The sequence below is a fragment of the Canis lupus genome, chromosome 14 (genome assembly GCF_003254725.2).
Source record: "Canis lupus dingo isolate Sandy chromosome 14, ASM325472v2, whole genome shotgun sequence".
NCBI lineage: Eukaryota > Metazoa > Chordata > Mammalia > Carnivora > Canidae > Canis > Canis lupus.
The window spans coordinates 7,316,836-7,340,280 of NC_064256.1; the positions used below are offsets into that span (position 1 = coordinate 7,316,836).

General features: G+C 47.4%; 1 protein-coding gene across 1 annotated transcript; it reads right to left on the bottom strand.

Moving 5' to 3' along the window:
* Nucleotides 1-1,320: 1,320 nt before the first annotated feature.
* TSPAN33 (tetraspanin 33) lies at nucleotides 1,321-20,547 on the bottom strand. The gene is made up of 8 exons (XM_035698622.2): nucleotides 20,327-20,547; nucleotides 7,437-7,494; nucleotides 6,631-6,758; nucleotides 6,224-6,298; nucleotides 4,865-4,960; nucleotides 3,194-3,322; nucleotides 2,617-2,778; nucleotides 1,321-2,406 (listed from the first exon to the last, which is right to left on the bottom strand). The coding sequence occupies exons 1-8, from the start codon at nucleotides 20,426-20,428 to the stop codon at nucleotides 2,305-2,307; spliced, it is 852 nt and encodes a 283-aa protein (XP_035554515.1). The 5' UTR covers nucleotides 20,429-20,547; the 3' UTR covers nucleotides 1,321-2,304.
* Between the last annotated feature and the right edge of the window lie 2,898 nt (nucleotides 20,548-23,445).

Genomic DNA, 23,445 nt, shown 5'->3' on the forward strand with positions numbered 1-23,445 from the left:
AAGACCTTTAAGGCCTGAGACTTGGGCAGAAATTCCTGACCCTTTCGTCCCAAGTCCAGAGTGCTAGATGCTGAAAGACCTAAGTAAAAGGGTAGTTTGGAGTTGAAGCAGTCTGGATTTGGATCCTGGTTCTGCGGACCACCGCTCCTGTTCTCATTACAAGAGGCCCCAAAGAAGCCCCTTGCCAGGTGAGCTCCTTAATGCCGGTGAACCGGGAAAGTGCGTCACCCCAACTCCTAACCCAAACCACTGTTCGCGTCACCAATAAAAGAAACAGTATAAAATGCTTTATAAAATGTGTCCTCGACACAGAGGAAGCGCGCTTTTTGACCCTTCTCGCAGAATAAAAGGCCCTTACTTTTAATTTTTTATTTGTGACGATTTTTTCTTTCCGTTGTGTTACTAGCTGGAGCTAAACATTGGCCGGGGCCCCAGGCGGCCGCTGGAAAGGCGCCCTCCCAGGAGCAGAAGGCTCGTTCGGAGACTGGGGGCGGGGAGACAACTCGCGACTCGGGCCCTCCCGCGCCGGGAGCGATTCATTCCTTCGAGCCTTTTTCTCCCGCCAGGCCCGCGGCCCCCGACGGCCGAGCGCGGCGACGGGACTCCGGGGAACGCTCACAGCCGGGCGCGGCCCGCCGCGGGCAACCGAGCTCGCAGCTCCTCCCGGCGGGGGGCGGGGGCGCCAGCTCCGGCCGCCGCGGAGGCGGGGACCACCCACCGCGCCCGCGGCCCCGCCCCGCCCCGCCCCGCCCCCGCCGCGCCCGCCCCGGCCTCCAGGCTCGACGCCCTCGCACGCTTCTCGGGGCGTGACGGAGCCCCGCGCCACGCTGGAAATTTCTTCTGAGTACTCCCCAGGTACTGCGGGCGGCGGTACGGGCTCCTTCGCATAAACACGGAGGAGGGGGCCGGGGGCCCCAGACCGGCGCGAAGAGACGGCCTTCCGCCTCCGCCCCGCCCCGGTGGAGTGTGCTAGACTCTGACTTCCAGCTGCATCCTCACCTACCCCCATTCTAAAAGTTTTGGGCGGCCAATTTTAATTCAGTTTAGTTTGGGGGAAAAAATTAACGTCAGGTTTTGGGATAAAAGTACGCCGTTCCCAGATCGGAACTAGGAACCTTTCGCCCTAATTGAGACCAGAGGGGGCGCGGTTGTGCGAGGGGAGTAGCGCATCTGGTTGAGGGAAACGGGCGAGGGACGGGGCCCCGGAGGTACTTGGTGTTTAGGGGAGTCTCCAATCCCCACCTGGAGGGAGGGCCCACCCGCTGCGCCTTTCTACCCCTCCCGTTCGAGTTGCCAGAATGGAAAATTCGTGGAGTCCAATTTAGCGCAGGTCAACAACTTTTATTGCCACTTCTGGCTCCCTGGCCCCAGCAAGATCCCTGTTTCTTACACTGTAGAAATACTGAGCTCTGGTGCGGCGTGATGGGGGCGGGGGTGTTATCCTTGCCTCCACAGTACACTGCCAAGGCTAAAGAAACCCCCCTTGCTGGAGAGGGAGGGCCAGAGGGGAGGAATTCACGGGCACAAGTGGCTCAGTCCCACCTCTGCTAGCTGCAGAGTATAAAGACCATGGTTTCAAATCTGTTAAAAAAGGGGTGGAGTGGGGGAGAGGGATGAATTTGGCAGCTCTTGTACCCTTGCCCTTGCTGCCATGTTTCCATGGAAATGAGGGAGGGGCAGGATGTAGCTCACTTTGACTACCTGGGAGGATGGCAGGGCAGCATTTAGTAAACACATCGCCTTCCACTCCTACCCAACACATACAACTGTCCCCAGTCGACCCCAGGCTCACTGCCTGTTCCATTCCCTTCCCTTCTGGAGCTGGTAGCATACCAACTGGACTCCAGGTAGGACTATTAGAGTCCACTCTCCAGCCAGGTCTTGCTGGCAACAGATGGAATCAGAGGATGTCCAGCAGGCTCACTAGCAGCCCAGGGAGAATGCTGGTTGTAGCGCCTTGGTGAAAAGCAGCACCTAGTACCCCCAAGACTCTCTGCAACTACTGTTCCCCAAACATCTCTGCCCAGAAACAGTTTAAAAAAAAAAATAAAGCCAAACGTATAAGGTTAAAAATAACTCTAACAATGCTGACGGGCTAGGATGAGGAGAGGAGGAGGTGTGCCCTTCCTAGGCTGGAGCCACCTGTGCACCCTGCCTTCTGCCCGGCTGGAGTTGGCTTCTTTCCACTGGGCTGTCGCTGGGGGACTGGAATCCAGATCTCCATTTGGTGCTGAAAGCTATACCCATTGCTTTTGGTAGATGAGGCTCGCCTGTTGCCATAGTGAGGAGGTGCAGGATGGAATCTTAGTACCATGGGTCAGCTCGGTGCTGCTGGTTGTACAGCTGTAGCTTGATCTGATCTTTGATTTGATTCACGAGGATCTGGGACAGCAGGATTCCTACCAGCTGGGAGAGGCGAGATGGATTGAGCTCTCAGCAAGGAGGGATGTCTTTGTTTTCCCTGACTCAACCTTCCCAGTATGGTCAGCACCATCCCGTCCCCTGCTTCTTTGCAATGTCAGTGCCTGATACTCTAGCTGATCCCCAGGTGCCCTCCCCAAAACAAAGGAGTCTTTGCAGAATTGTAGGACCCACAAGTCTTACAGGGTAAGTTACCTGGGGGATGGCCAGGCCCAGTGCTATACCACCAAGAAAGAAGAGGTTGCTGTGTATCCAGTTGACCAATTTGTCAATACAGCCATTGGTATAGATGACTTTACTAGCTTCCAAGTAGTCAAGGGCCTGCATACCTTGGCCACACATGGTGTTGATCACTGCCTGGGGAAAGAGTTGAAAAGCCAAATGGAACTCCCATTCCCAAACTTTTTATTTTGGGCCCTAGCTGATGGGCTTCCCACCCTTTCTAAACTCCTAAATTGTTAGGGAATATAAGTGGAGGATCCTAACTTGGAAGTTGCTAAGTGCAAGCTTCCTTTCCTCTGGGAGATCTGAGCTCAGTTCTTGCTTTAGAGACTTACACCTTCTGAATCCCCACGTGAACTGCAGGAGTGAAAAGTTAACAGAGACATGAGATTGGGGTGGAGAAAAACATCTGACAGCTGTCCTACAAAATTGGCTGGTTAAACTAGGGAATGGGGATTCCCCACTGTGGGTACCCCCACTGTGGGTATCCTAATCGGGAAGTTAACTGAGATTGCTGCCGAGGAGGAAATGAGATGGGACACAGGCTCACCTGATTTGGGGTAGGCAAGCAACAGGAATAAGGCACAGAGCAGCGCTCACGGCTGGGATTGTCTTCTGAACAGTTGAAGTACATGTTCAGGGACCAGTCCTTATAGGAAATCCCTCCACAGCAGCTGAACTGCAACAAAGCCCACCATAGAGGTTAAGGATCACCCACTCCTCACACTGAGGTGACCAGGGGAATTCTTAAAGCAGCCAAAAGTCTGTGGCCAGCTTCCATTTATAAATTCAGGTTGTTTTTAATCACAACCTTACACCTTGAGCTCATGTTTCTCAGTGGCCGTTACCTTTATATATTTTGTTATAATGACCATAGTTGTATATATATTTTGTTTTTCACATTCAACATGAGCTTCTTGAGAGCAGTTTCTTCATAGTATAGAGGCTGGAAAATGAGGTGTTCACAAACAGTAGCTGAAATAATTAAAGGATCAGCCTTGAAAATATTGGTCTTAATACAGAGAAAATAGAAGAGATTCTTTAATATTATGGGCCCACAGTTACTCCATGAAAGCAGGTAGGATCCAAGTAAGTTGCACCAAGGGAAGGGGAACTCGGTACTGGTCTCAAAAGCACTTTTATTTAAAATTCAACTTTTGATTCGTAGCAGCATGATTCACAACAGCTAAAAGGTGGAAGTTACCCAAGTATGCGTCAAAAGATGAGTGAATTAACAAAATGTGATATATACATACAATGGAATGTTAGCCTTAAAAAGGAAGGAAACTTTGACATACCCTACAACATGGATGAAATCTGAAGACATGCAAAGTGAAATAAGCCACAGAAGGACAAATACTGTATGATTCCACTTATATGAGGTCTCTCGAGTAGTCCAGTTCATAGACAGAAGGTAGATGGTAGTTGTCAGAGGTTGGGGCAGGGGGAAGTTGAGAGTTAGTGTTTAATGGGTAGAGTTTCTTTGGAGGAAGATGAAAAAGTTCTGGAGATGGATGGTGGTGATAGATGTAAACAACGCGAACGTACTTAGTGCCACAGATTTGTATACTTAAAAAGGTTATGGTAAATTTTATGTTATGTGTATTCTAGCACAATTTTTAAAAGTGTAACTTTTGAATAGGTAATATTTAAATATTTAAAAGTCTGCCCGTTTTCTTATCCCCCTATAAGTAACCACTTAGTAATCCCTCTGTGGGAAACCACGTAGTTTCTATATGTCCTTGTAGATTCCTTTTGCAAATATGAATACATATTCTTTCCTCCTTTGTTTACACCTATGGTAGATTACTATAGATACTACTGTTCTGTCCTCTTTTTTCTTTTTAAAAATTTTATTTTTATTTATTCATGAAAGACACATAGAGAGAGAGAAAGGCAGAGACACAGGCAGAGGGAGAAGCAGGTTCCATGCAGGGAAACTGACGTGGGGCTTGATCCTGGGTCTCCAGGATCAGGCCCTGGGCTAAAGGTGGTGCTAAACCACTGAGCCACCAGGCTGTCCCTGTTCTGTTCTCTTAAAAGTACTTTTAAAGCACTCTGCTATGTATGGTTTCTTGCCAAACCTTCTTCCAAAATCCATTACCCGGCAGGTAATGAAGAAGCCTTAGGCCTGAAGGGTGAGGTATCTCTTGGGATGGCATTAACTTTTGCCTACAGCCTCTCAGACCACAGCTGACCTCCCCCCACTCCTAGGCCATACCTTTTTCTGGCCAAAATCAATGAGGTTCTGTAGATCCAAGTCATCTCGGTAGTGCACAATGGCATTATTGATGATCTCACTTACTTTCCCTCGTGCCTGCCAGAGACATAAGTACAGAATCAGAACACAGGACTAATTCCTAACCTGCTCCTCCATTCAGTAATAACAGTAGACAGTGGGCAGCCTTCTTAATTTAAGTCAGTCTTGAAATCAGAACCAGGTCCTAGGTTGATGGCTTATTCTAAAGCTCATCTATCCCTGGGCCCTCAGGTACCAGTAGGCAAGAGGAACACAGGGCCTGCTGTTGCCTCTTCTCAGAGCCATATTTTGAGATAACAAATCCAAGATTTATTTACCTCTGAACACTATTACCATAAAATACTTACTGATGGAAAGCAGAGAATCTAATACATGCATATTTTAGTAGAAAAGTGCTTACAAAGCTGAGACACTGCCCTCTAGTGGACCTAATGGAACTGCATCTCTTTACAGCCCAAACAGATCATTTTAGTATTTTACTAAACCAGGACTAGGACATTCTAAATGAACTCAGTGGCTCCCCATTTCCTAGTTTCCATCATGCTTTTTTCCCTTCTTGCTCTGCTACTTTTATCTTTTTTTTTAGTAATTTTTTAAAAAGATTTTATTTATTTATTTATTCATGAGAAACACAGAGAGAGATAGAGAGAGAGAGAGGCAGAGGGAGAAGCAGGCTCGATGCAAGGAGCCTGATGTGGGACTTGATCCCAGGTCCCCAGGATCACACCCTGGGCCGCAGGCGGCGCCAAACCGCTGTGCCACCAGGGCTGCCCCTGCTACTTTTCTCAAAGTTTCTTATCTTTAGCCCAATATGACCTCTGGCAATCATTTGCCCTTTGAGAAAGGAAGTCTGGTTTTTAACCAAAAGGACTGTCACTAAAAAGCAGATCACTTCCAGATATGGTGAGCACTGCTCAAAATCTCATTTACTTTCCCCCTTCCCTCCTTCTGTTTATCACAATAAGCAATCTTTAGAATAAATAAAAGTTTCTTCATATTGTCTATGGTCTACTTGATAATTGTGTTTTACCCAATAATTTGCCATTCAAGTTTGCAGATTATTTTAACATTGTGTTATAGAATTTACTTTCCTATTGGCCTCTCAGACTGTCAGAGGAAAACAGCTCACAATCTGGAAATTCTCTTTACCTATGGTGACTTTAAAGGCCATTCGTTCATCCCTAAGGAGAATTTTTCAAAGGTTGATGCTTCTCAGGGGAAGGAGCACTATGGTTAATTAATCGGGCTAAGCACAGGCAGTAACATTCTCTTCCTCCCTCTGGTTCACACCTGAGGAGGGCCCCTGGCTCCCAATGCTACCTTGTCGGAGAAGACGAAGCCCAGGACCCCTGCAGCCAGCTGTAGCAGGAACACGATGGTGAGGCAGAGCGAGAACTGTGGACAGCAGGTAAGAAAATGAGACAGTGATTACTGGGCTGGGCTGTAGCCCCTCCCAGAGCCATGGGGGTACTGGGTACTGGGGGGCTATGGGGTACTTCTCCCAGATGCCCCACCCATGATAAAGGCCTCTGCCTCTGCCATGCTATCTTGAGGGTGGCCACCCTGTGCTGAGTCATCTGGGTCAAGCTCTACAGTGGGAAGCAGACAGCACAGGCTTTGAAGGAAGGGTGGGACAGAGGAAACTGAAAGGTTGTAAGAAAGGCATCAGGAGCCTGGGAGGCATATGGAGGAGGCCAGGGTCTTTCTGGGGGCCCCTGACCACTCACCGTCTGTAGGAGGCAGATGTTCTCACGAAGGGATCCAATACAGCCGCAGAAGGTGAGCAGGAACATGAGAATGCCCACCACAATCAGCAGGATGGCAGGGTCCACTGCCACGCAGGCCAGGGCTGCTTCTGGGGGAGGGGCTGCCTCTCAGTCTGAGCCTGGTGCTGACTGAGAGTGAAACCCAGGGAAGAGGTGGGGGGTGCCCCTCAAACCTGTTCTCTGCTGGGGGAATCTCTGGTATGGTTGGATGGTGGTTATGGGGAGGCAGTACTCCCCTCCCGTGGGGAGAATAAAAAGGGCCCAGATGGGTTTGTGACAGTTAATTTGAGGAACTAACCAAGTAAGAGCCTTTATTCCTAAGCTTAAGAGAGGAGGAACCACTTTCGCTCCAGAAAAGAATTAGAATGGCATTAGGCTCTCAGTTTTGCAGATTCCGTTTCCTGGAGACTCTGTGCAGTAGAACAGGAATGGAGGTTGAGTTACTTCAGGACAGGGTGAGGAGGCGGGGCTGAGGCCTCTGATTACTCTCTGTTCCCAGAGGCCTACCCTCTTTCCTAGACATTTCCTAAGCCTACAATGCAGGCAGATCTTGGAAGATTCATGGGAGCTAAGGGAAATCCTGGTGAACCGGCATAGGTGGCCTGATGCCTTGGAGTAGGGTGCTGTGATAGGGCTAGAAGGCAGCTGTCCTCTTTAGCCCCATTGCTTACATGGGAAAGCATAGTAGAGGGTCAGGGCTGAAGGAGGCAGAGGAGGAAGGTGCTTGGCAAGAGTCCTGGGGGGACAGAGGAGGATCTATAGCTCACCTGCATGCTTCATCAGCCGAGCGTAGACTCCCACAGCCACCATCACCATGGAAATCACCTGTGGACACAGGGAATGAGGCAGACTCTGAGATTTAAGAAACCAGAGAGCCTCCTTTTAGTTACCTTAAGGAAGAGCAGGAGGAAGATGACTTTCCCAGGAGCCAGAGATGAGCATCTCTGTTCTCCCAAGAGATAACAGTTGATAGCATCTGTCTGCTTTGCTTCCAAGAAAAGCTTCCAAGAAAAGCTTTTACCAAGATGATCTCATTTGATCCCTACGATACAGTTTTCTCGTGGGGCAGCTATTTCCCCCATTTTACAGATGAGGAAATTAAGGCAACGCAAGGTTACTAACAGTGGTTAAGAATGTGGGCTTTGGAACCAGTCAAACCTGGGCTTCTGCTAGACAAATCTCTGAGCCTCAGAGATTTTATCTGTGCCTTTTGGATCTGAAGATGGGAATTTAAAACAACTACATCTAATAACACTACTGTGAAATTAGATAAGATAATGTATGGAAAGCATTTAACACAATGCCAGACAATAATATTATCTATCATTATTTTTTTTTATTATCTATCATTATTAATAGTTAACCTAATAGTCCAGGGTCACAAGTTTTGAATTTGAATCCAATTACATCAAAGGGCAGGGTTGGTTCTTTTTTTTTTTTTTTTTAAGATTTTTTTTTTTTATTCATTTGAGAGAGAGAGTGCATGAACACACAGAGGGGAGTGGGGCAGACGGAGAGGGAGAAGCAGATTCCCCACTGAGCAGGGAGCCTAACATGGGGCTTGGGGCTTGATCTAGGACCCTGGGATCATGACCTGAGCCTAAACCTGATGCCCAACCCACTGAGCCACCCAGGTGTCCCCAAAAGGCAGGTTTTAAAGCTGAAGCAGGCCTGAGTAAATGCATCCTCCTGGGTCTCTAACTCTTTTGGGGATCAAAATGGCGTCAAATGCAAGAATGCACATGCCTATCAATGTGAAAGAATGCATGCATGAATGCATGTGTGTAAAATACCACCAAACTGCCTTGGCAAAGGAGCCTTTATCTTTATAAACCTGGATTCCAGTGTGGCGCAAAAGGTTTAGATACTTCAAACTTCCTGGCTTCTCCCTGAGAGAATAAACCCATCAGAGACTACCAGCAATCCCCAAAGGGGCCTTTTCTGCACCCCCACCTCCACCCCAGGCCTCCAGGAGTGCAGGGCAGCCCAGTGTGCACATCTCTTGGCTACTCTTTCTTTGTGCCCAATCCCCAGGCTGGTGCTAAGCAGCCGCTGGTTGTCACCATGGCAATAGCTGAGGCCAAGCTCTGGCTGGAGGGAGTTCTCAGCAGCAGGGACTTGACCAACTCAGTGGGGAAGAAGATGGCTGGCTAGACTCCACTGATCTACAAGACAGAGACTAGCTGGAAAGAGCCATCTTGGGGCTTTGGTGGGAGAAGGGACTAGGGCCCCTGAAGAAGTAATAGGGTCAGAGCAATCCCTCGGCAGAAAGACATTTTTCCTTAGTGGCCTCTGCCTTCTGGTGCATTTAGCAGTAAATGGAAACCCTTATCTAAAAGCATATCTTTCAGGACTCTTCTCTGGCTATGTACACAGCCTTGCCCCCCAATCATTTGACACTGCCTCTGACTCTGAGCCAGATGTGTTATCTGCTGGCCCTTATGCTCTTTGTCCAGGAGAGAGGGAGCTGCTTGAAGAGCTGTTGAGAGGGGCTGGAGGTGCCAGCTGGCTTGCTGTCTCCCTGGCACAACCAGGTTGAGGGAGCAAGGGGGAGTGGGTGGGAGGCAAGGAAACCATACAACAGAGATCCCCGTCATCCCCAAGGCCTGTAGACTCAGCCCTTTGCCAGAGTGACTGAGCACCTTGGCCTCCCCTTTAAAACTCCTCACAGCCAATTAATGGTTCTGAGTATCCTTTTACTGATGCATTTATTTTTAAACTTTTTAAAAAGATTTATTTATTTATTTATTCATGAGAGACACACAGAGAGAGGCAGAGACACAGGCAGAGGGAAAAGGAAGCTCCCTGCAGGAGCCCAATGTGGGACTCGATCCCGGAACTCCGGGATCACACCCTAAGCTGAAGGCAGACGCTCAACCACTGAGCCATCCAGGCATCCCTTACTGATACATCTAAGGACATATATCTGTTCTTTATTTCTGTTGTTCCCAGGCTCCTCAGTTTTTGCACATGTTAAATTTTCACTAGGATGTATAACTTCCCACAGAGATGGTCTCTGATTAAATCCTAACACAACTAAAACAAGAAAGAGAAAGTAAAGAGATGCCACGTATTACGGTAACTTAATTCCATGTATGGGCCTGTATTACAGCGGTTGCTGTGTCCTTATCTGTGATAGGTAGAACAGTGTCCCCTCAAAGATGTCCTGTCCTAACTCCTGGAACCTGTGAATATGTCACCTTCCATAGCCACAGGGGCTTTGCAAATGTGATTAAGGATCTTGTGATAGGGAGATTATCCTGGCGGGCCTTAGAAGAGGGAGGCAAGAAGGTCAGTCAGAGAAGGAGATAGGTACAACCACGACAACGGAAGCACAGGTTGGAGTGGGGTAGTGCCATGAGCCAAGGAAGATGGGCAGCCTCTAAAAGCTGAAGAAGGCAGAAATAGATGCTCCTCTAGAGCCTCCAGAAGGGACCATCCCTGCTGATACCTTGATTTTACCCAGTGAGACCCATTTTGGAATTCTGACCCCCAGAACCTAAGACAATTAATCTGTGTTGTATTAAGCTATGGATTGTGTGGTAATTGATTACAGCTACAATAGAAAACTGACACACTGTCCAGATTCAATTCATCAGCTGCTATGCACAAGGTACTCTAAGGACTGCAAAGATGAGTGAGATGTGGTCCCTGCCCTTGAGGAGACCTGTAGGTTATATGGGAGAGGGCAAGAACATCTATAGCCCATACTTCCCAAACTTGGGGATCATTAGAATGGGAGGGAAGGCAGGGAGAGAACTTAAAACTGCAAATGCCTAGGCTGCACCCCAAACCACATATTTCAAAATCTCTGATGTTAGAACCCAAGCAAAAGTATTTCTGAATGCTTTCCTGGTGATTCCAATGTGTAGCCAAGTTTGAGAACCACAAGCCTAATGCATACTCAGCCAGGGATGTAGAGCAGCAGGTGCAGGTTACATTAAAATCGAGATTAAGACTTTAGTATTATCATAAATATTTAACGTGGTCATTAATGACACTGGTTACCTGGAGCTTACTAGTGAACTCTAAAATTCAGAATTTCTATCACTGATCTGTGTCTTCATCCTGGATTCACAGCTTGCCCTTTTACACTCCTATTCCTGTCCACATCTCCCACCCTGAATTCCTCAAAGCTCCTGCTGTCCCAAAGTTAATGCTGCTGCTGTTAATAACACAGCATTTCAGAGCTGACTAGAACCTTAGAAATGAGCTCGGCCACTCACCTCTTTTTATAGATGAGGCCCAAAGAGAACAGTGATACTTTACCAAGTGTACATGGGTGCAGAGGAAACATCTGGATGAAACCCAGTTTCCAGTCTCAGTCTGGAACTCTTTTTCCTATACCAGACTTTGGCACAAAATCCTTATAGCACCCCGCAATATTGCCAATGACCTCCTTGACCTCCTTTCATGATGAGGATGGAGATAAAGACACTTCTTAGAATGGCTTTTCATATTCTGGCTAGAATGAAGCCTCACTGGAAATTTTTAAAAGCTAGACACAGTTTTTAAAATAGCTGAGTCTAGTGAAAGGCATGTTCCTGAAGAGCTGTCAATCAAATTATATAAAATAACTTGCATGCACCAATACCTTTATCCTTTTTTTTTTTTTCAATACCTTTATCCTAATAGGAGGTGAGTAATCACCTTATAATGAAAATAGCCATCCCCTGGGCTCCTTGGGAAAATGGTTGAATCCATGACTGGAGCAGGAGATATGCAAGATAAAAGCCTGGAGTATCTCATGGTGCCAGAAAGTAAGGAAATGCTCAAAAACACCTCCCCGTCCCCCTCCCCCCACAACTGATATGGGTATGCCAAAGGACATCAAAATAAGAAAGTATGAAATTATTACCCCAAACATAAAATAAATATCCATGAGTCCATACTGATAAAAAGGACTTAAATTTTAAAAAGGGAGGGCACCTGGGTGGCTTGATGGTTGAGCATCTGCCTTTGGCTCAGGTTGTGATCCTGGGGTCCTGGGATCGAGTCCTGCATTGGGCTCCCTGCAGGGAACCTGCTTCTCCCTCTATGCCTCTGCTTCTCTTTCTGTTTCTCTCATGAATAAATAAATAAAATCTTAAAAAAAAAAAACAGGACTTGAATAGATAAATCAGGGAGAAAAGACAAATCTCTGATGCACAAGAATTCCAAATAATTTGTATATAGATGCTGTACTCTCAAGGAGGGGGAAGCACAACTTCCTACTTCCATGTGGGCTGCCCATAGTGACGTCTTTCCAAAGGACACAGTCTGGAAGAGGGGGACACAGGCTAACTTTACAGTGGAGAAACCTGGCAAACACAACCTCAGCCAGGTGAGTCAGGTCAGCACCAACAGGAGTATATCATAGGCATATGATATGATGTTGTGAAAATAATACTTCACTCCTACTTCTTTCCCCTGAAAACACATAGCCCTGATATAACCATGAAAAAACCATTAGACAAGTTCCAGTACAAGGACACTCTAAAAAATAACTGACCAGTACTCCTCAAAACTGTTAAAGTCATCAAAACTGAGGAAATTATTTTTCTTTCTTTCTTTCTTTCTTTCTTTCTTTCTTTCTTTCTTTCTTTCTTTCTTTCTTTCTTTCTCTTTCTTTCTTTCTTTCTTTCTTTCTTTCTTTCTTTCTGTCCTTCCTTCCTTCCTTCCTTCCTTCCTTCCTTCCTTCCTTCCTTCCTTCCTTCCTTCTTTCTTTTTCTCTTTTTTAGAGGTGGTAGGCGCAGAGAGACCATCTCAAGAAAGCTCCTCAAACAGCCCGAGCCAATGAGGGGTTCCATCCTGGGAACCCAGAGATCATGACCTCAGCTGAAATCAAGAGTCAGATGCTTAACTGACTGAGCCACCCAGGTGCCCCCAAACCAAGGAAATTCTAAGAAACTGCCACAGCTAACAAAAACCTAAGGAGACATGACAACTAAATGAAATTTGGTATCCTGGATGCATGCTGGAACCCAAAAAGGGTGTTTAGTGAAAACTGAGGAGATCTGAATAAAATATGGACCTCAGTGATAATGATAATACCATTAATTGTCACAAATGTATAATGTATACTCGTGTCACGAATGTCATGCTCATGTCAGATATTAAGAGGAATTGTATGTGGGGTATATGGGAACTCTGAACTATCTTCTCAATCTTTCTGTAAAACTAAAACTGTTCTAAAAAATATAACCTATTAAAGAATAGCCACTCCCAATTTGTTAAGTTTTAGTTGGTTAGTAAATCCACATTCTTTTAATATCAGTTTTTCCTAAACTGGGATTCACTTGTATGCAATTTCACAAACTTTAATCAGGGGGGTTTGCCTCTATACCAAAGTATAAGGCAATGGATCTTAAAACTGTTCAGATATCAGAGCACCAGGAAGCCACAATGCTCTGTTAGTATAACCTATACAATTTTGACATATTAAATTCTTTTCTTGGGATGCCTGGGTAGCTCAGTGGTTGAGCGTCTGCCTTTGGCTCAGGGTGTGATCCCGGGTCCGGGGAGCAGTCACACATCAGGCTCCCTGCATGGAGCATGCTTCTCCCTCTGCCTATGTCTCTGCCTCTGTGTGTGTGTGTGTGTCTCTCAGGAATAAATAAATAAAATCTTTTAAAAAATTTCTTAAACTTTAATATGCAATTGCTGCTATCTAATTTATAGTCCCTAATTACCTTTTCCCAGTTCTCCCAATAGTGTTTTTTTTTAATTTTTAATTTTATTTTATTTTTATTTTATTTTATTTTATTTTATTTTATTTTTAATTTTTTATTTATTTATTCCTTTGTCACACACACAGAGAGAGAGAGAGAGAGAGAGAGGCAGAGACATAGGCAGAGGGAGAAGCAGGCTCCACGCAGGGAACCCGATGCGGGACTCGATCCCCGGTCTCCAGGATCGTGCCCTGGGCCAAAGGCAGGCGCTAAGCCGCTGTGCCACCCAGGGATCCCCCAACAGTGTTTTTTTTAAACTCTTTTTTTCCTCCTTTTTTTCTGATCCAGGATCATGCATTTAGTGATCTTGAGTGATCAAGTCTCCTTTGGCCTGGAAGAGTTTTGCAGATTTTTTCTTTTTTCTTTTCTTTGTTTTTGGTCTTTCAAGACACTAACTTTTTAAATTAAAAAAAAAAAAAAATGTTTAGGGCAGCCCCAGTGGCTTAGTGGTTTAGCGCCTGGATGTGATCCTGGAGACCCAGGATCGAGTCCCGCGTCGGGCTCCCTGCATGGAGCCTGCTTCTCCCTCTGCCTGTGTCTCTGCCTCTCTCTCTGTGTGTGTCTCTCAGGAGTATCTTTTTGTTTTAAAGATTTTATTCATTTATTTGACAGAGAGAGAGAGAGAGAGAGCACAAGCAGGGCGAGTGGGAGAAGCACTCTCAGTCTTCTGCTGAGACTGAAGACAGAAATATTACACAGATAATGTTGTGTCCTGTGAGGAAGCACAACATATTAATTTCTATCATAGAAATAAAGAACAATATACTGAGCAATGACAAAGCTGTTAAACATATGTTTCTACATCTCATAAAACAATAATACAGGCACTACTCTAAATAGTTTCCTAGTTTTCCATAATATTTGGTTGCTCCTTATCCTCTTCAGTTTGCCTTCTGCTAACACTTGCAGACAGATAAGCAGCCACAAATACTAAAGTTCATGGGAGAAAATAGAAAATGCAGAAAATTCTCTGCATTATTTGAGGTCTTTTCTTACAAATTGCAGAAAGACAGCCATGATTTGATGTTTGTGAGAAAAACCCTTATTCTAGCCCCTGGGACACTCATTGCTTTATAGCCATTATAATGCACTAAGGGAGGAAAGGTTATAGGGCTCCAAGATGAAACTCTGAACAAGAGTTCTTCTGGCTCTAGTTCCCAAATGCCAATAATTACAAGCAAATTAGCTCTTGGAGTCCACTTGGACTGTACCTTAAGACCAAGGTAGTGTGACAAGCCCTGACAAGTAGACCTGGGGAAGGCCCTCAGAGACAACAGTGGGGTCTCTGTTTCTATGATAGATGTGAAACGTCTCTGTGGACTATAAAATATACAAAAACATCATTAATTATCACCTCTCTCAGGCTAACAGTAGAAAAGTGAGCAAATGAGATTTGAGGCTGAAGGAAGTCAGGCCCAAGGTTAGCCAGCCCTCACCTAGACTCAGTCCTTAGCTACTTGCCACTTGTCAGAAGGAGCACTCCTCCTAGCTTTCCAAGCCCATCCCTACCTAACAGGTGACCTCTAGGACATATTTCTAGCAATGGTAATAGCTACCCTTGTTGAGTACTAAGGGTCAGGCACTGGGCTAGACACTTTATACCCACGTTTTCATTGCATTCTGACCACAGTCCCAAGAGGGTGTTAGTATTTCCATTTTACCGAACTGATGTTGGGAGAAGTCAAATAACTTTCCCCAGATCACTCAGACAGTGAGCAGCTAAATGGGACAGGAACCTAAGTTTTCATGTCTCCGGAGACTTGTGACCTGGGCCACATGGCTACCTTCCTCTCTCTGCCTCACAGCAATCCCAGTGCGTGTGCATTCACCTGGGACATCATGTGAGGTGGGAAGAAGCTGCCTGTAGTCCTCTTGGGGGAGTAGCTGGTAATCTCCAAACTGGGCAGGATTCAGGCCGGGTAGGGAGGTGGGGGAGGGGGGGCGGAGTAAGAGAGCACCAGGAGGTGGTGGTGCCAGAAGGGCCCAGAGGGAAGTCCCTGGAACATGGCCCTGGAAGGGGAAGACATGGCATCACCACGCAGGGCCCACCAGCCCCTGAGAGAAAGCCCTGGCCTTATCTGTCTCCATATTCTAAAGTCCAGTTTACATGAAGTGTGTACATTTGTCTCAAAGTCCTCTCCTCTTCTTTGGAATCTATTCCCCTCTTCTTTTGAAGGTGGTAGGAGACAGCTGCGAATAGAATCATTCCCCATAATCCTGGGGAATCAAAACCTTGCCTCTGCCACAGGACATTGGATAGGAGGGTTCTGTACCTCTGGTTTCTCAGTCCTCTCTATCCTCATTTCTGGATAAGCCTGCTAGACCTAACACAGGGCCCCCTCTCTCACTGCCCAGGATCTGCATGCACTAGTTCTCACGTGGCCATCCTGGCACCATTGTTCCTGAGTTTCTGAGGTAGCAACTATCTATGTGAAACTGGCTCTTGGCTTTCTCCCTCTGGACTGGATGGAATTGTCCTATTAAGGAAGGAAATCCAAAGAACCTCTTCCCATTGTCTGGAGCCAACCCTTTAGCTTCTTCTTAGGCCATGGCTTGTTTTGGTTTCCCAAGGTTATAAATGAGGGACAGAAGTCCACAAGGGCTCATAGTAGTATAAACACTCAAACTATGGCCCTGGAGCTCCTAGCCTGACACAGAGTCTGCTATCAAGACTCTGAGAATTGCTACATGTTTTCTTTTATTCTTTTAAAGGCTTCTTGAAGTTTATGATTTTCTATTCGGTACAAAGCAAAGAAAGCCGTTGAGGAGATAAGAAAGCGTGTGAGTGACTTGACAGCATAAGATATGCTTCTTGTATTCATTTTTAGTGTGTGTCTTTTTTTTTTTTAATTAAAAGAATATGACTACTTCACTTATTACAGCCTACCTAGCCTACAGGGAAAGGAGGAGAGTGGGGGTGGGGTGGGGGGGAATGGGCTCTGCCTCCTAATGTACTTAGGTGTGAATGTGTGTGTGTGTGTGTGTGTGTGTGTGTGTGTATGCTGGGGGTTATGTCAGGTTGTGGAAATGGCCCCTGCCACTCAGGAGCAGTTTTTTCCAGGCTTGATGCCTGGTCATTTCCTCATGGCTTCTAAGCCAGGTTACAACAGATAGTGGTGGAGGTGCTATGGGGCATTCGCTGTGCCCTGGGGACTCCAACCCTTACAGTGGTCCTGGAGGTGAGAGTGAATTTCTTAAAGAAGATAACTCACTTGAGGCCTGGATCAGTCTAGGAAAGACCCAGATGGGGATCCACGTGTGCTGCAGTGGAAGTGAAAAAATCTGGGTGCTGTAGATAGGTAATTATGCATGGCCCTGAGAGAGATGTTGGAAGGGGATGGCTCACCTGGCTTGAGGGAGGAGTGCTAAGCCACAGGATGCAGTGCAGAAGAGAACACGGTTGGATCCCCTCTCCTCCACTAAGAATGCTCAAGGGTGTTTGGTTATGCTGCATCTTGACAGACTAGTCATCATAAGAGAGGGAGGAGTGGCATCATGCTTTCACCAGGTAGGGGCTGTTCCATCATTTGGCATTCAATAAACATTTAGTAAGTATCCACCCTGCCAAATTCAGCTGGGCACTGAGAAGCAAGAAGTGAATAAGGCAGTGTACCCTCAGGGGCCTGAAGTCTAGAGGAGGAGACATAAATAAACACGTAATTGCAGCACAGGTAAGGGATGTGATAATCAAGGTATATATATATAAGGTGCCATGGGAGCCGTGAGGCATGGCCACCAAGAAAGCCTGGGCTGAGTCACAGGGACTAGAGGTCTGAGTTCTGCTTGACTCTAAACCACCCCAACTGCTGCCCTGAGTGGAAAATGGGCCAGCAAGGAAGGAGATGGCTGCCATGGGCAGCACTGATAATGCTCCTGCCAGTGTATGCCCATGGCTGATAAAGCATGTACCATGGCACTCCCTTTCCCTCTGCATAGAGCTGTCAGACACAGGGAGGGGAGGACAGCAGGCTACTACTTGACTGAAGAATTGTAATACAACTTTTGGGATCTTGGGGCAACTACTCTGGGTCATGGGATACCAATAATCAGTAACCCAGCAGCATGATTATGGGGAGAAAACCAGAACTCCTAGGCAAAAGAAGTGACATTTGAAACATGAACAGGAGGAATGGGTCCTGCTCCTAAAGAAGCCAGCAGCCTTCTGAGTCAGACAAAATGACCCAAGGGCCAGGGCTGTTAGGACAGCAGCAGGGATAGCCAGTGCCACCACCACCACTGAGTGTGACCCCAGACAACACTGGCTATCTTCCCAATGTGTTCCAGCATAGATACAAACACTGCCCATACACAGCTCCCCCAGCAGCTGGCCAAAACATGCACTCTGCCTGGAGAAGGAGAGGATCACCAGTGCCATCCATGGGTGCCTCCAGGGTAGACGAGGGGAATTTGATTGGGATGGTGAGAGCCTGTTGAAAAGACAGTATAGGAACCAGTCCCTGAAGGGTGGTAGGAAGAAAGAGGATCCCTGAGCTGGGGAATCAGCTCCTCATCTCCAACTCTCCTTGTGTGGAATGTACCTCTGTGGCTCTGGCCTTGGGAGAAAAGTGACCCAAAAAGTTCTGGCCTCTGGGAAGGTCAATGTCCTAGGGACACCAGGACTCAGAAAGATGCATCCTTAGATCCAGCTCCAAGTCCTGAAGAAAGAAAACAGTCCCCAAAGTGATGCATTCATCTTTAAATAGCTCACAGAGGCAGAAAAATTTTCTCCTTTAGAGGAGAAAGATTAAGGACAGAGAGATAGATATATTGGCTTAGGGTCACACAGTAAGTTGATGCCAGAAAAGAACTAGGCCTCTTGTCCTTCATTGTGCTATTTCTGACTTTTTATGAGTCCAAAGTAGGGCCAAAAAGGGGCTCTTTTCTAATTTGGGGTGGTGCCAGCTTGGTTAGCCAGGTCCTCCGACCTTGAATGGATCATTTTTACCAAGGTAAATGGGTCTATGGAACCAAACTCTCTCCCTGGCTGCAACCTACCCAAACAATTTGTCTGGTAAAAGAGGGGGATGGAGTAGGGTGGGGGAAATCCTAGAAAATGACCGTGAACGCAAGTGTAACAGATGCACCCAGCTGTTGTCGCTGAGGAACATAGATAAGGGTGAAGTGCCAAAGGCTCCAAAGAAGAAGCAGAGTCTTGGCTGACAGAGAAACTCAAAATGAGGATCTGAGGTCCCTAGGATGCTAATGCTGGCTCTGAGGATGGCATGTCATCTGTCAGGATGGCATGTTACTGGCCTGGCACATTCAGTGAGCATGGAGGAGGGTTCACTGGGACTTGCCCCTAGGCAGGGAGTTTCCCTTAGGTCATCCCCTAGCCCCCACAGAGTGGTGGTGAATTTTTCTTCTGTTCCTCCCTAACCTCCAGCTGAGGCAGAACCTAGACGGTGGGAAGTTGGATTAACTACTAACACCCCAGCTACAGTAGCAGTCATCTGGGCCACAGACTTTCCCGAGAGGCACTGTAGTTCAATAGAAAAACCACCAGATCCAACTTACTATCCAACCTTGGATAAAACCATTAACATCTTTGTGCTTTAGTTTTCTCGTGTATAAAATGTGGGTGCCAGACAAGATGTCTTCTAGATTTTTTTTTCCAGTTCTAAAACTGAGAATTTGTTAGGAATTCAAACTTCATTTTTCCCAGTACAATGGCTGAGCTCTTATCACCACCCTCTGGGATTTCTCTCATTTGTCCCAACAGGCTAGCACTTATGTACTTTGTGTCTGTTCTTCAAACCACAGCCCCTGTGAACCTTTCCAGCAACTGACTTAGATGCTTGGTCTGTTTCCTCTCTTAGGAAACATATTTTACACTCAAGCTTTCTCCCTCCTGCAAGTCTGAACTTCAGGTCTCAGGCTGAAATGAGCAGGGATAATGGGCACCTGCAGCAGCTGCTCTGGCGTGGCTGGAGCTGGACCAGAAGGGAGGATGGGAGAAGGACGTCTCTATGTCCTCAAACCCAGAGGAGCTCAAAGACTCTATAGGACATGAAACAGGGTTGACCTAGCATCTCATGATCTGGTCCAGCTGGATCCTCGGCTCCAGTAGAATGTTTCTGCCATCTCTGATCATACTGGCCTTAATTTTATGGAGGAGGGAACTAGAGCCTACAGAGGTGAAGTATTGCCCAGGTCAACAAGTGCAGGTTCGAGACGGGAATCCAGGTAGTACCCAGTCCAATATTTTTTTCCACTTTTCCACCCTAATGATAAGATTCTGAAAGGACTGCTGGCCTTTTAGCCCAACACAGGGCTAATTTAAAGAAGCTGAAGATGAAGACTTGTCAGGCTCCAGGGCATGCATGCAGTCTGGTCCTGAGAAAGGTGGGACAAAGTCTGGGACAGTGCTGGGAAAGACATCCACATCTGGAGGCCACTGCTGCCCCTCCTCAGCCTTCGAGAGGAGGGAGGCATCAGAGGCCTCCAAAAGGAAAAGATGAAGTCCTTTAATCCATCCTCTCTGAGGTAAAGGGGAGAGCAGGTCTGGGTTTTCCCTCCTTCCTCTTTTTTCTTTGCTTTGGGGCCTCCCAGCCCCCAGGCCCGAAAGTCCCCCAATCATGAACGTACCAGTGGGTCTGCTTTGGGGCAGCAGTAAAACCCTCTACTCCTGAGCAAACCCATTTTTTTTTGCCTGTCACATATCCTCATCCGATGCCCAGAAGATCCCCATTTGTCTTGACCGAATCTCTTGCGTTACCCTACCCCGCCCCCCACCACCCAGCATCCCCCTGCGGACGCGGCGCCAGCATGGTCCCTCCCCAGGAGAAATTACCCCAAAGTGTCATCAACCCAGAAAACTAAGCAGTGCGTTCACGACGCTCGCCTGGAACCTGGCATCCCGGGACGCCCCCTCCCCAGCCGGGGGTAGCCCACTGCACCCTCGAGGGGTGCCCTGCACCCCAGGTGCCCCCGAGACCCGCACGACTCACCCAGAAAAGCATGTTGAAGAAGAAGAGCAGGTATTTCACCAGCGGGCTGACGAAGGTGAACTCCTCCCCGTGGGCGGCCGGCGCCCCGGGTCTCCGGGCCATGGCCCCGCCGCCGTCCCCCCGGGGGCCTATCTCCCCGCGGCGGCCGGCCCACCTGCGCGCCCTGCGCCCGGGGGCATGAGCCGCGCCACCGCGGGAGCCCGGGAGGCGGGGGAGCTGCGCCGCGGAGGGAAGCGCCCGAGCCGTGCGTCCGGGAGCAGCGCGGGCAGGGGAACTGCGCCGCCGCCGGAGCCGCGGGAGCCGCGGGAGCCGCGGGAGTCGCGGGAGCCGCGGGAGTCGCCGGAGCCGCGGCGGGCAGCGTGAGCGGCGGAGACTCGGCGGCGGCGGCAAGACCAGCCCGGCCCGCCCGGCTCCCAGGAAACCGGGCCCGCCCCCGGCCGCCCATTGGCGCGGCTGCCGAAGCCTGACTTCCCATTGGTCGGTCGCTGATGTCACCAAGCGTGCAGCCATCCCTCTCCTCCGAGGGGCGGGGGAGACACCTGTTCTGTGAGGGACAACTTGTTAAAGGGTCAGTGGTTCTGCCGCCTCCCCCGAAAGGGAAGCATCCAGGCCGCAGCTGCTCCGGGGAAGAGGGGTGAGCTGGAATGCACACCGCGTCGCACACCCACGGCCTCCCCCCGGCTGCAGTACACATATGCAAACCCACATACATTAAAATCAACAAGTACGGACGTCGTGTGATCAGCAATGCGCCGAAAGCTGTGGGAATCCGGGAGAATGGAGATAATCCCTCCCCCCGGGGAGGGGGGGCGACAATAAAATCAGGGAGCCAGAACCAACCTACATGTCACAATTAGAAAATACTGAAGGGTAGCGGCAATCCTGTTTAGTAACTATATATTTTAAACGCTTATTTCAGAAGCTCTGTAACCCACTAGTGGAAATTTGGAAACATCCACCAACAATCCTGCCATCCCAATTCTTTACTGTTTCAACACCTCCCCTTCCTATTTCCTTAGAATCTAGGTCTATAGGTAGCCACTGTTTTTAACATGTTGATATGACACAAACAGGTTGAGGGCAGTGTAGGTACTGGACACGGTGCTGGCTACCATAAGTAACACAAACATGAGCGCTGTAGATTGAATGTTTGTGTCTCTCCCCCGTCCATATCCCTAACGCCCCCCTCCCCTGTGATGGTATTAGGAGAAGAGGCCTTTTGGAGGTGCTTAGGTCATGAGAATGGAGCCCTCATGAATGGGATTAGTGTCCTCATAAAAGAGACCTCAGAGCGCTTCCTCACCCCCTCCACCATGTGAGGACATAGGGAAAATAAAATACAGCCACCTAAGAACCGGGAAGTGACTCTCACCACACACAGAATCTGTGGGAGCCATGATTTTGGACTTCCTGCATCCAGAACTGTGAGAAATAAGTTTCTGTTGTTTGTAAGCTACCTAAGTTGTGGCTTTTTTGTTTGTTGTTTGTTTGTTTGTTTGTTTTGTTATAGCAGCCTAAATGGACTAAGAAAGGTATTCCACCCTCATCAGTTGCATGACCTGGGCAAGCTACTTCATACCCCTGAGCCTCACTTTCTTCAGTGTTAAATGGGGAGAGTCCTGTCCTACAACGTTGATGTGTGAATTAAACAAGATAATGCATGCAAATCACTTAGCACAGGCTGGCACATTGAAGAGTCCACTCAAGGCAGTACTTCATTTGAGCAGAATTTAGAATTCAGTAGGGAAATATGATAACTGCACAAATAACTATAGCACATTTATTTGGTGGAGGGTTAGTGAAGATATCATGGCAAGTGAAATTAAGGGAGGAAGAGACTTAGAATAGAAGAGATGAAGGGGGAGGGTAATCCAGGTGGACAAAAGGGTGAACACAGCCTGGAGGTGCAAAAACACACTGTGTGTTAATGAAAAATAACCAGACTGGTTTGGCTAGAGCATACAGTATGCTTAGGACAGCAGGAGAAGATAGCACTGACCTGGTGCCAATACATGTTGAATTGAATTAGAATCATGGAAGGGTTTGAATGCCAGATTGGGGAGTTAGTGCTTCATTTGTTTGGAAATGGTTGCCTCGGTGGCTCAGTCCGTTAAGCGTCTGCCTTCAGCTCAGGTCATGATCCCAGTGTCCTGGGATGGAGCCCTATGTAAGGCTTCCTGCTCAGCGGAGCATCTGCCTCTCCCTCTCCCCCTGCCACTCCCCCTGCTTGTGCTCTCTTGTTCTCTCTCTGAAATAAATAAACAAACAAACATTTTTAAGAAAATAAAAGGTTGGATTTTTTAAAAGATTTATTTATTTGTTTATTTGTTTATTTATTTATGAGAGATACACAGAGAGAGAGGCAGCGACACAGGCAGAGGGAGAAGCAGACTCCCTGTGGGGAGCCTGATGTGGGACTCAATCCCAGGAACCTGGGATCACGACTTGATCCAAAGGCAGACGCTCAACCACTGAGCCACCCAGGCGTCCCAAAAGGTTGATTTTTTTTTTAAAGATTTTATTTTTAAGTAATCTCTACACTCCACGTGGGGCTCAAACTTACAACCCTGAGATTAAGAGTCACATGCTTTACTGACTGAGCCAGGCTGGCACCCTCAGAAATAGAAGTTTTGAAGAAGAAAATGATATAAGATCTGTTTTTTGGTGTGTTTTTTATTTTTGTTTTTTTGTATTTTGTTTTCATTTTGAGTAGGAAAGAGCCTGCAGAGGGAAAGGCTTGTTAGGAGACCCTTATTAATAGTCTAGATAATCAGAACTTAGTATCTTATTTCGAGATGATGGACAGAGTTGATAGGAAAGGGTAGTAATGAAGCCTCTGAGAAGACAGGATCTTTAGGGCTAGCTATGGCGAGAGGTAGGGTTGACAGGAGTTCTAGGATGGGGTCCAAAGAAATGACTAAGGCCAGGTTACTGGGAGATGGGACATTAACAGGTGACTGCTTAGAGATCCATTTTAGTATAAAAAGGGTGGGGTGAGCAGAAGCCACTTTACAAGAAGTTAGGAGTGAATGGGTAAGCAAGGATGGGTACTTTTCTTCAGATGTTAGAGCAGTGAGAACTGAGAAATTTGAAGATTATGGGAGCTTTCAGGAGACCTT